This window comes from Lepidochelys kempii, chromosome 2, assembly GCF_965140285.1.
Source record: "Lepidochelys kempii isolate rLepKem1 chromosome 2, rLepKem1.hap1, whole genome shotgun sequence".
NCBI lineage: Eukaryota > Metazoa > Chordata > Testudines > Cheloniidae > Lepidochelys > Lepidochelys kempii.
Window position 1 is genome coordinate 61,835,563 of NC_136381.1, and position 13,251 is coordinate 61,848,813.

A 13,251-nucleotide genomic window follows, 5' to 3' on the forward strand; every position below is an offset into this window, starting at 1 on the left:
TGTTCATATTTGCCCAGTACATATGTAAAATGTTTGAAATTACTTCATACAGTACCAGATAGGTATAGTTTCACTACTGTTGATTGCTTTGCTTTCTTGGAAGTCATGAGTGAATTGTACTGAAAACAAACTATATAAAATTATCTGGTTGTGTAAGAGGGGTAGGGGAAATATTTAATCCAGAGAGTAATGCCTTAGTTACAATCTTGATATAACTGAGTTACATTGACATTTTTTACTGGAATGCCAGAAGCTGGGGTAGCTGGTGGTTATAACCAAACAACCAATCTTAATTGCATCAAGCTACTTCTGTCTGGACTGTAAATGTATGTCTAAATTAGATTGTGTGTGATTGGGGTGAGTAATGAATATATTTTTGTAGCTTTTAAAATGTGAGAATTAATACTGAATATATAACTTCTCTTAATGAATTATAACTGGTTTCCAAAGCTCATATATAGAATGCAATATAATGAGAAAAACTGTTGCTGACTTGAAATATTCCAAACAGGAACTTTGCGATCTACAACTTCCACTTGGAACATTTCAGATAAGCAAAAATTTAGCTAAAACGTGAGTATGTTCATGCCTGAGTGTCTTGTATCCTTACATTGTAGGATCCAGTAGCATGGAGCGATGTCACCAGCTTTGACCTTTCTGAGGCTGCTAATTCCCCTATCAAACCTGCTCCAGTAACATTAATGAGGATTCAACACAATGAAGGGGCTATGGAGTGCCAGTTTAATGTCAGTGTTGTTCTTGATGGCAAAAAAAATAGTTGTAGCAGCGGAGAAGAAGAGATTCTTTCAACATCTCCTTCCATAGCCAAGTTCAGCACTCCACCTGCTATCCTCAGGAAGAAAAAAAGATTGCGAGTTGGACAGTCACCAGTCAATGAGCTGAATGATGGGTCATATAATGATGCTGTCAATGTTGCACTAAAACAAACACCAGTGAAAACACTACCCTTTTCCCCATCACAGGTATAAATTTTTTTAATACAGCTAGAAAGCTAGGATTGCAATGAACTGACACAAATTGCAGGATTTCTTGAATACATTGTACCTTAATTGAATGTATTAGGAAATGGCTTAGAACGTGTTAAAGGATTAGCTGAATTAACGAGAGAGTTTTAATATGGAAGAAATGGGTTATTTTAAAAATGGGGAAATTGGTTACCTGATTTCCTTTCTGGGACTGACCTCTACTGCAGCTTGACAACTAGGCTTCACTTTTCTACCAGCACATACTGGAGGTAGTTCAGATTTGACTGTGTAGCTACAGGGCCTTGCCACATTTTTTTTTTTTTTTAAAAGAAAATTCAAATTGAGGTTTCACTAGTAAATTCAGCTCATATTGTGGGGATAGAAGCGCATAAATTTTAAACAAGTTGTTAGGGATCTTCAGTGGAAATCACGTAGGGAAATTTGTTTTTTTTATTGCTCAACATAATGTAGGAGTTCATGTTTTGTAAGTTGGTTTAGTTTTTCTTTTAGTTTTTCAACACATGCTCTGGAAATGAACACTTTAACCTTGAAAATCCTGCATTTACATCAACTCCAATCTGTGGGCAGAAAGTTCTTATTACAACTCCTCTCCACAAGGAAATGACACCAAAAGACCAAAAGGAAAATGCAGGGTAGGATGACACTAAAGATCAGATGTTGAAATAAAAGCAAGATTCTGAGACTATGCAAAGCCAATTTCGCTGTATATGCAACTATTAATATTTTTAAAAGGAAGTTTAAATATTTACATGCAAACATAAATCCACCTTGTTTTTCTTTGATTTCCCAAGAAGCGACTATTATATTTAATTTTAATTTTCCCTTAATCTTTTTAATATTGTACTAAATGAAAATTAGTTGAGATGTACGTGGGGCAAATGCAGTGACATATTTGATTGATTTGTGTGTGTCTATGTACTCCATTTTATAAAGAAGTAAACAACAGTTAATTTTGATAGAGTTAAACTTATATGACAAATCCATCAGAAATCATGAAATGTTAAAATACGTATGAACATTTTTCTCTGCTTGGATAGTTTTAGAACTCCAACAATTAGAAGATCTTTACTGGGTACCACACCAAGGACTCCAACTCCTTTTAAGAATGCTCTAGCTGCTCAGGAGAAAAAATATGGCCCTCTCAAAATTGTGGTATGTGATCTCTTTGCCTGTTTGTTAATGTTTCTCTTAAGTGGGTCTGAATACCCTCACCATACAAAATAGTGACTTACAAAGTGAGCCTTAACACGAACATTTAAAAAAAAATTAGTAAAATTATTAGTGTTGTTGAAAGGTGTAGCACTTTCCAATCCTCGAAGATAGTCTTCTGTTTATCCACAGGACAGTTACAGCCTGGGGCAGCAACAGTGCAGGCTTCCCCTTTCTGCCCCACCAGTATGCTCCAATCATTTTTTTGAAGGGACCATCTCTAGGGGGTAAAAGATTCAGACCCCATGCTCATTCAATTTATATCCTCTAAGGGCTTGTCTACACTACTGCTTAAGTCGATATATCTTATGTCACTCGGGTGTGAAAACCCCCCTCCGCCCCGCAGCGATGTAAGTTACTTTGACTTAAAGCGGAGTCTACACTAGATGCTCTCCCATTGACATAGCTTCTGCCTCTCGTTGAGGTGTAGTAATTAAGTTGACGGGAGAGCGCTTTCGCGTTGATGTAGCGCATCTTCATAAGCTGCACTACATCAGTGCTGCTGCAGCACGGTGGTGAGGACAAGTCCTAAGAATACCAACAAGATTAGACGTAAGAATTTTCTGTGTGTTCTTGAATCACTATACATTAATCAGTTCTCATGCATATAGCTTGGAATTATGCATGTGATAATGCCATGATCTAAAAATATTTTAATTGTCCTTATTTTGGAATCAAACCATGTTTTCCAGGCCAGAGGGTATGAACAGGTGGTGATCTTTCACTTAGATAATTGGATGACAATGGAACCTTTCTGAGCTGGTGCAGATGAAAGTGTGGGTGACTAACTTCGTTATTTAGAAAACTGTCACTTTTTGACACTTAAAAACCAAGTTAGCCCTGGTGTAAAAGGGTGCAATTTCTAGTCAGTGGTAATTCAGCCTCCTCACACCAAGACTGAATCTGGTCCTTAAGCTTCTGCTCTCTGACCTAAGCTCTCAATAAATACTTTTTTTGGTAGTGATTAATATTTAGAAGTGGAGTGTCTTTCATCCTTAGTTGTATGTTCTTAAAATAAAATCTGGAATATTCTGAGAAAAGGGAGCTTTCATGAAATCTACGACTGAGTCCCATATCTTTATATAAAACGTCAGTGTGTTTGCTTTGAGTCTTCTGGCTTTTGAGGGTAACTTCTCTTTGCTATTATGACTATGTATAGCTTTATACCTATGCATTTTCAAACTAAGTCTGCTCATTTTAGCTTTGCCTCTTCCTGCTGAATTGCTTGCTGGTGCACAGGAATCTTTTGAATTCAATTGATTTTAGGGCTGTCGATTAATTGCAGTTAACTAGCAATTAACTCAAAAAAATTAATCGCTGTTTTAATTGCACTGTTAAATAATAGAATACATTTTCAAATGTATTGATTTCAATTACAACACTTAATACAAAGTGTACAGTACTCACATTTTATTTTTATTACAAATATTTGCACTGTAAAAATGATAAACAAAATAAATATTTTTCAATTCACCTTATACAAGTACCATAGTGCAATCTCTTTATCCTGAAAGCACAACTTACAAATGTAGATTTCTTTTTTTGTTACGTAACTGAGCTCAAAAACAAAACAACGCAAAACTTTAGAGCCTCTAAGTCCACTCAATCCTACTTCTTGTTTAGCCAATCGCTAAGAGAAACAAGTTTGTTTACATTTATGGGGGATAATGCTGCCCGATTCTTATTTACAATGTCAGCTGAAAGTGAGAACAGATGTTCACGTGACACTTTTGTAGCCGGCATTACAAGGTATTATGTGCCAGATATGCTAAACATCCGTATGGCCCTTCATGCTTTGGCCACCATTCCAGAGGACATACTTCCATGCTGATGACGCTCGTTTAAAAAAAAAAATGCATTAATTAAATTTGTGACTGAACTCCTTGGGGGAGAATTGTATGTCTCCAGCTCTATTTTATCCACATTTTGCCATATATTTAGTATTATAGTAGGTTTCAGAGTAACAGCCGTGTTAGTCTGTATTTGCAAAAAGAAAAGGAGTACTTGTGGCACCTTAGAGACTAACCAATTTATTTGAGCATAAGCTTTCGTGAGCTACAGTTCATCGATGAAGTGAGCTGTAGCTCATGAAAGCTTATGCTCAAATAAATTGGTTAGTCTCTAAGGTGCCACAAGTACTCCTTTTCTTTTTGAGTATTATAGTAGTCTCTGATGGTGACTCAGCACATCGTTCATTTTAAGAACACTTGCTGCAGATTTCACAAAACGCAAAGAAGGTACTAATGTGAGATTTTGAAAGATAGCTATAGCACTCGACCCAAATTTTAAGAATCTGAAGTGCCTTCTAAAATCTGAGAGGTATGAAGTGTGGAGCTTGCTTCCAGAAGTCTTAAAAGAGCAGCACTCTGATGTGGAAACCACAGAACCCGAACCACCAAAAAAGAAAATCAACATTCTCCTTGTGGCATCTGACTCATGATGATGAAAAAGAACATGCGTCGATAAGCACCGCATTTGATTGTTATCGACCCATCATCAGCATGGACGCATGTTCTCTGGAATGGTGAATGAAGCATGAAGGGATATACAAATCTTTAGCACATCTGGCACGTAAATATCTTGCAACTCCGGCTACAGCAGTGCTATGAGAATGCCTGTTCTCATTTTCAGGTGACATTGTAAACAAGAAGCAGGCAGCATTATCTCCTGAAAATGTAAACAAATTTATCTGTCTGAGCGACTGGCTGAACAAGAAGTAGGACTGAGTGGATTTGTAGGCTCTAAAGTTTTGCATTGTTTTATTTTTGAGTGCAGTTATTTTTGTACATAACTCTACATTTGTAAGTTCAACTTTCATGATAGAGATTGCACTACAGTACTTGTACTAAGTGAATTGAAAAATACTATTTTATTTTTACAGTGCAATATTTATAATAAATAAAGGGAGCACTGTACACTTTGTATTCCATGTTGTAATTGAAATCAATATATTTGAAAACGTGGAAAACATCCAAAATATTTATATAAATAGTATTCTATTGTTTAACAGCATGATTAATCATGATTATTTTTTTTAATTCCTTGGCAGCCCTAGTTGATTTACATTTTGTGAATTCTGACCCCTTTCCTTTTCAATTCATTATATTTTGTCTGGTCCTTTGTTCCCACAAATACTAAAGGCTGCTCAGATTCAGTCTTTGGGATTGGTCCCACCCTTGCTACCCTTACTCTAGATTGTAACCTCTGCTCCTCACAATGCAAATAGTAGCTCTGCACTCCTGCTTTTATCCACTACTATCTTGGCTTTTAAAGCCAAAGTTTTGGGCTTAGCGGAATCCTCTCCCCCTGCTGGCACATAACAGGACCATCTGTATGTGAAATTATACACGGTATTTTATGGTTATTAGTGCCTTATGCAAAGATATATTATTGGTGTCAATAAAAATTTCTCCCTGACAAGGATCACATTTTTGTAGTGCGTAAACCATTGTGCTATTTGTAGGGGATGCTTCATCCCCTGTGTGTGTGTGTGTGTGGTTTTGAATTTGGAAGTATAAAATAAAGCTGGACACTTTAATCCAATAATGTACATGTTCAGTTTGAAATGTGCTACTTTTTGTAGGGGACAATGGTTTGTGCTTCCAAACAATGTGATTCTTACTGGAGAAAATTATCATTCATAGTTCCATTGGCTAATAAAAACAAATTGATATGTAGTTTAGGTAAACTTTCCCTGTTTAGGGTTAAAATATGTTTATATACCTAATGGGAAAACAAGCTGGCTAAAAATAACTTGGAATGATACAGCATTGTTAAAATCTGTTCAGTCTTGAAATGCTGAACTGTAGTTATCAAATGCAGTAATTTTTATTCCTTAATATGTTGGTGGATTTTACTGAGGCTTTCTACCTCCCATGGAGTAGATGATATCTCCTTGTTATAATAAAAAAAATGAATGTCAAATGTGGTGAAAACCAGCAACTGATAAATTTTCTGTGGCTTTCCCCCCACCACACTTCTATTTAAATTAGTCACAACCACTTGCCTTCTTGGAAGAAGATATTAGAGAGGTTTTAAAAGAGGAAACTGGAACAGATATATTCCTTAAGGAGGAAGATGAATCTGTCTATAAAAGCTGCAAGCAAGAGGTGATGGTGCAGTATGTTGCTTTATTATAATAGTGGTAGAAAAAAATGGCAACTCATAAATTGTAATCTTAAATTTTTTCTTTATAAAATGTTGATCACAGCACACTTCTGCCAAGAAAGTCAGAAAGTCATTGGTCTTGGATTCTTGGGAAAAAGATGAACTTGGTGCCCAACTCTTCACAGAAGAAAATGTTTTGGATGTACAGGTTGGTATACTAATAAATAGTAGAACTGGTAGAAATTTTGATGAAAAATTGAATGAATATTTCCCCCCCTTTTTTTTGATCAGCTCTAGTAAATAGTCACCTTGGGGGTCTAACTATTGACGAATAAGAGTAAACGTCTAGCAATTTCAAAAATAGTTGTCTCCAATACCCGCTTGGGTAGTGCTCCATGCTATGGTGTGTGGGATTATGGGTTTTGGGAATGTATGGATTGTATTGCAGGTGTTGATCTTTTGCTTGTTGGATCACTGGATTCTTGGATGACGTTAATGGCAGTGGGACAGGGGAAATTTTGCCTTTCTAGTCAGTTTTAAGGAAGGAGGTGATGAGCAGTCCTGTTCCATCCTTGGGAAGAAGGCTGGTGGCTGTAGTACCATCATTATAGGATGGACAACCTTTGAAATGAAGGGGGAAAATGAGGAATTTCAAGATCTTAGTAAGTATGTGGAGGATCCGCGGTGGAGGAAAGATGCAAAGATTGCTGGCAATTCAACACAGCTTTTTTTTAAAAAAGTATTTTGTTTTTTGTAAGCAATCAAGTGAATTTCCTACACAGTGGTTTTCTTTTATTTGTTTTTGATGGTTCTGTAAAAGTCTGCATACCAGAATTGTGGCCAGTGGTGCCTGGCAATGATAAAACTGGCTTATAGATTTATTGCTTTTGAATATAATTTAGGAGAATATATTAAACCAGTTTTTGAAACAATCAGTCCAGTGTCTCCCTCAGTAACTAAACAAAAAAACACTCAAAGAACTGGTCTGTTTTAGTAGCAGACTTCTAGTATAACTTTCTGTGTTAGTGTAGACAGAGATTTATATTTTATAACTGTTTCTAAAACGATGCCAAGCTATCAAGTTTTATATAACTTATTTTAAAGAAAATGTAATTGAAGCTGTAGTATGATTGTATAACATAAGGGAGAAGAAAAACTGGTCCACCCTCGTCAAGGAATTAGCATCAGAACCATGCTAGCAGCAACTGTGTTTAAATTTAGTTGTTACCAATACATTTTGGATCCCAGTATAATTTAGTACAGTGGTTCTCGACCAGGGGTTCAGGGCTCCCTGGAGGCCATGAGCAGGTTTCAGGGGGTCCACCAAGTATGATTGGCATTAGACTCAATAGGGCCCAGGGCACAAAGCTAAAATTCTGCCACATAGGACTGCAGCCCTATCCCTGAGTCCCACCACCCAGGGTTGAAGCCAAAGCCTGAGCAACTTAGCTTTGTGGGGCCCTGGGCAATTGCCCTCCTTGCTACCCCATAACATCGGCTCTGGCTCTTATGTGCAGAAAAATAGTTGTTGTGGCACAGCTGGACTGTGGAGTTTTTATAGCATCTTGAGAGGTCTCATAAAGAAAAAGGTTGAGAACCCCTGGTCTAGTACTTTATCCTGAATTGACACTAGTTTTCTCAGAAATGTTTACTCATTGATTCTACCTGCTACATATTTGCTCTATTTTCCCATTTTGTTTTTTTTGAAGTAACAGCTAAAGGTTATTTTACTAAATACTAACTTTTATTCCTCTTCCCCATTCCTCTGTCTTTTTTCCATTAGTCAGAAAATATCTATACTACATCTTTACTAATGATACCGTTGTTGGAAATACATGACAACAGATGTAATCTGACATTGGAGAAACAGGCAACAACTTCAACAAACAAAACAAATGCAGTAATTAAAAAGAAACTGAATTCTTGCACTTCAAAAAATGTCAAAATGGAAAAGTCTCTTCAGGTCTGGATTCAAGATACCTTTTGTTAATTTCATTAGCTATCTTAACGGTTAAATGGTTTCTAATTTTTTTTTTTTTTTTTAAGTTTGGGTCAGTGTTTCTATGATTCCTGTTTTTCAAGCTAGTAATTTGGCAATGAAAACTTACTCCATGTCTGAACTCTGGGCAATTTTTAAATAAACTCTTTTTATTCAAATAAGTCAAATTTCAGAATTTATGTAATCGGTCTATTTTAGGATTGAAACACTTGGTAATGTTAAATGGCTAAGATTTCTCTGAAAAACGTTTCTGTGCAGTCACAAATTTCCTTTGGGCCAGATTCTAGTTCGTGGTTACATGGCAGTAAGGACATGTAAATTCCTCGCTGCTACTTATGCTAGCTCTGTAGTCCACCACAAGTCAGGCCTGATCCAGACATTCTACAGATTTGCTTCCCATGCTTGAATTTCAGTGCACAGGTTTTCTGGGGGGTTGGGCTAGTGGATCAATGATTTTTCTCTCTGCCCCCCCCCCCATATTGATAGCCCCAATGTCCACCACCATATCCCATTCATCCCAAAATGTCTGTCTGCTTTCCCCCCTTATGCATTTATAAAAAAAAAAAAAGTACCTTACTTCCTTTCTAGGCACCACACCCTTCCAAGCTGCCAAAGTTACTTTCTGCATTTCCTCTGAACAGCGATTACTGTGCATTGTCAATACTGCATTCTGCTGCCTTTTGAAACTTCAGAGTAAAATAAATGGGAAAACATTCTAAAAGAGGGGTTTTATTTAATTAGCTATTACAGCATCAATTATTACAATGAATATTTCAGTTCAAGAAATCCCCTCTCTCGCTTCTTTACCTCTGTTGCCTTAGAACTTTCAACCTGGCACATAGGCACTGCTGATGTGCTGAAAAAAACAGTGAGCTTTGTCACAGATTACCAAGTATGCAGAATACATGTGATAAATGTGATATTACTTGAATTTTGATTATATAAACTGTTGTGAAATTTAGTGTGGAAAAAGCTTTTAAAAGAAAATCTAAATTAGGATTATATTTAAATGCTGACATATTCCTAATACAGCTGTTTAAAATTTCCTTTGAACTGTTTTTTTGTTTTGTTTTGTTTTTTAATATAGTCAAATTGTGAATGGGAAGCAGTTGTTTATGGAAAAACAGAAGATCAGCTTATCATGACTGAACAAGCAAGAAGATATCTGAGCACATATACAGCTTCTGGCAGTACTTCAAGAGCTCTAATTCTGTGAGGATCACTGCAACTGACAAAACCATCCCTTCCCCTTACAATTAACACTACACTGAAGGAGATTCCAGTCAAATATATGTGAATGAAGTCTTTCTTTTTTTGAGACAACCTTGTAAAGGAAAACTTGTCTCTTTTTAATTGACAAAGGGCAGACATATGAAGCTTTGCCTTTTCAAGTAAGGATAGCATAAACAATCCTGCAATTAACTTTTTCAATATTTTTTTTAAAAAATCTAAAGAATAATAGTCAAAAATATTGGAGTAAATGTTAACATACACTTTTTTTAGCCCAGTTTTTCACATTTATTCTTCACAACATACATTGCTACTCTCCAGTTAATGCATTTTGAATGTAGGGTAGGTTTACAGGTACTTCTGATTTCTGAATAAGCAACATACACAGCTGTATGAAAATGCTTTTGCTTAAGTGCTCAGTTGCTTATGTAGCAATTTTTTTTCTACCATATAAAGAAACACAATGGAAAGGAGTCTAAAGGAAGGATAGAAAGTTGCACTACTAGTTTTTGGTATGCTGCAAAAACAATAAAATTAACTACAGTGTTAAATATATTTATTTGAGAATGGTACTAGAAATAAGATAGTAGGCAAATGGATGAATTAAGTTTTTTTCATTAGTGTAAAACATCAGTATTTTCTTCATAAATCTCAGAAACTGAGACCATTGTTGAATGTATTGTACAGTATGTAGGAACAGGGAAACTTTTTGTAAATTGGAAAGGAGTTTGTTTTTATAATTTATTTTCATTTTAAAGCTTAAATGTAGATATTTATGTGTATGTAGGTTGTCTAGAAGCCAACGTTGTTTCCTGTTATAACAGCTAAAGTGGTAAAGGACAAATTTTAACCTTGAAGTATGGAATAGCTGCATCATTACAGGCTGTGAAGCATATAAATCTATACTGTATGTTACATCTACCTAAGGATTGCACTATGTACCCTTTAAATCATGTTGGTCAGCAAAGTAGTTATAATCTGTCCTCTTAGTATACTATTACAAGTATTCCAAGAACTTGTTTTTAATTAATTTATATATATATAAGAGCAAACATGAGGTCCTTTATGTGACCCTATTATTGAGTCCTATTCATGAATTAAAAATTAATGCATTTTATTACGTTTTAAAAAAAACTTGGCACCTTGGTTTTTAAAACAGTCTTATCTGCACTTAGAAGTTTGACCATTGTATATTTACTATACTAAATATTTGAAGAGTGAAGAGAGCGTTTTTATTTATGAAAATCTTTGTCCTTATTTAAACCTCTACAGGTTACAACAGTTGCTTCAGTTGCCTATTTTAGGTATTTGCACTTACTTTGTCTTTTTTGAAGGAATGTTTTGGTTTGCTTTTGTTGTAGAGATTTTATGTAGTTAATTTCTTGCAGATTATAATTGTGTGCTATCAACAATACTGACAAGTAAATAGAATTGTACACTGTAGCTTTAGCTATTTATAATTCAGACACTCTTCCTCTCCACTCCCGGGTGTGCTGCTATAGATAATAGCAGAATCGGCTTGCTGCTATGAGAGATGGAAAGAGCGCGCATCATATGCACTGTATGTAAAATTTCAAAAAAAAAAAAAAAATGATGGCAGGTTCTCCAGTTATCTTAATGAGATCAACCATTACTATGCAGGATATAGCAAAATTCATACCACAGAACTTATACCACATCATACCAAGACCTTTAGAAAATGGTTTTTGTTACTTAATTTTAACACTTGGTATGTGGTATGTGAACAGCAATCTGTGGTTATTAAAATACTTTTAAAAACAGCTCATGAGTTCCAATATTTTTAAAGGAACATTTAAATATTAAATGTTTGAATGCCTAGATTCTGTAGTTGGCTTAAAAAGTTTCAGCAATTTTAAATCGAATTAAAAGGAAGAGAAATTCTTGTAGAAAAGAGATCTGAAAATCGCAGCTGTGCCAGGATTATTCCTCATTCATGTCAAAAGAGAGGAGCCAATTAGAACCCCTTGACAGTGGTGGTTTTGGTGTGTTCATTGCTGGCAGTAGATTTCACAAGGAGAATCCAATTTGTGGCACAAAATGAATTAATGAAGGTGATTAAGTTGCATATGTAGAGAGATTCTTGTAAGCCTTTCATGCCAGGAACTGGATTTATTTTCTCCTGGATGAGGTCTTAGAAATGGTTGCACCAAAGACACCAGTACCAAGGTTAGACATAGTTATGATAAGTAGTATTTATTTGAGTTGGTATTGGTTGAATCATCTAGTTAACTGCTTCTTTGTTGCATTAGTGAGGAGGTTTTAATCTTTGACGTCAGGCATCTTTTTATCACCTTTTTGAATGTTGTGTGCATTTGCATTTCTTTCAGTTTAGAAGTAGACTATACATGCAGCAGCCAAACGTGCATGAAAACTGACTACATATATAATTCATTTTGTTTTAAGGTTTTGATATAATGTACAACAAATGCCTTGATTAAGTTTAGTTTTTTTTGTTGTACTACAAACTTTGTTTCATGTAAGAGAATCTTGCATATAATGCAGACCCATATTAACAGCAGAAATAAAGCATCTATGTACAAGGTTACTGGAAAAGCCTCTTGTTTCTTATGAGAAATAAGACTAGTCTGTGTGGTTTATTTATTGTAAATGTTCCAATTACACATTTTGTGAGAGTCTAATAATAATTAGGTATGCATCCAAAGGGAGTGAAATGCTGCAATAATTCCACAGCTATCAGTATGGAGAATGGAAAACATGTCTGTGGGGATCATCTTTTTGGTATAGATTTGTGATAGAGACTGTCAAGTAGAGGTTGTAATGTGGCATCCATTACCTTGATTTTTATTTTAATATTCAGAAGAAAACTCATTTTGGTTTGCATTCCCTACTTTGTTTTTAGTTACATGAACAATTAATTTCTGAGAGGGAGGCTGCATGCAGCAGGGTTTTTTAAATTAATATGAAGGGTGATTTAGGGAATAAAATTTGTGGAACAAATAGTGAGTTCATGAAACTGACAAACTTCACTGGCAGATTGGAAAATCTGTAAGAGCACTATCTAGTTTAGGACTCACAAAGAATAAAAGCTTCACTGATGCAAGCTGTAATTGTCCTTTTAAAAAAAATTGCAGTGCATGATGCTTGCAACTTTTAACAGTTGGAACCGGTGTGAGGTCACTGTCTCTATGGATACTGTAATCTTTGCTTACTGGATCTTCTCATGCAAGTGTCTGAGATTTCAGTTTCTGCAAGTCTCCTTAGTGGTCTTAGACACACAGTTCCTCAAGCCACTCCCTGTCAAAAGGGAAAATAGTACTTGGTCTTTTCACAGGGCCATATACCCCAGCCAAACATTCTTCCTGGATCTCAGTAAGAGCAACATGACCTCGTCCTGTCTCTCAGCTACAAGCTTGGGATGCTTGGCAGATTTTCTGTTGTCCTTCTCCACATTACTTTTGCTTTTTTCAGTAAGTGGCTTCTAGAAAATCAGCTGTTCTGCATAAGGGGTTTTTTGATCTGTCAGCTGTAACTATAGCTCCTCTTACTCTCCCTGTCTTGGCCTTAGTGGGGAGGGATGGAAAGCAGTGGGAACAGCAACCATTAGTAGCATAGAACAGACAGAGGTGTAGTTTTTTACAATTTATTCTAATTCATAGGTTCTCAACCTAGGAGGAGCACTCACCCTCTCTTTATGGTTAGACATTAAAGGCTCCTAGC

The 13,251-nt window shown here is 35.8% G+C and overlaps 1 protein-coding gene across 3 annotated transcripts in view; it reads left to right on the forward strand.

Moving 5' to 3' along the window:
* MYBL1 (MYB proto-oncogene like 1) overlaps positions 1-12,118 on the forward strand; it is a 45,096-nt gene extending 32,978 nt beyond the window's left edge. For 2 of the 3 annotated variants that reach the window (XM_073330993.2, XM_073330994.2), the window contains 7 exons: positions 618-983; positions 1,497-1,639; positions 2,045-2,159; positions 6,209-6,325; positions 6,427-6,531; positions 8,107-8,286; positions 9,410-12,118. In XM_073330993.2, coding sequence (XP_073187094.2) covers positions 618-983; positions 1,497-1,639; positions 2,045-2,159; positions 6,209-6,325; positions 6,427-6,531; positions 8,107-8,286; positions 9,410-9,538 — 1,155 coding nt within the window. In that variant the 3' untranslated portion in view covers positions 9,539-12,118. The other variant, XM_073330995.2, reaches the window with a different exon arrangement.
* Positions 12,119-13,251: the final 1,133 nt, after the last annotated feature.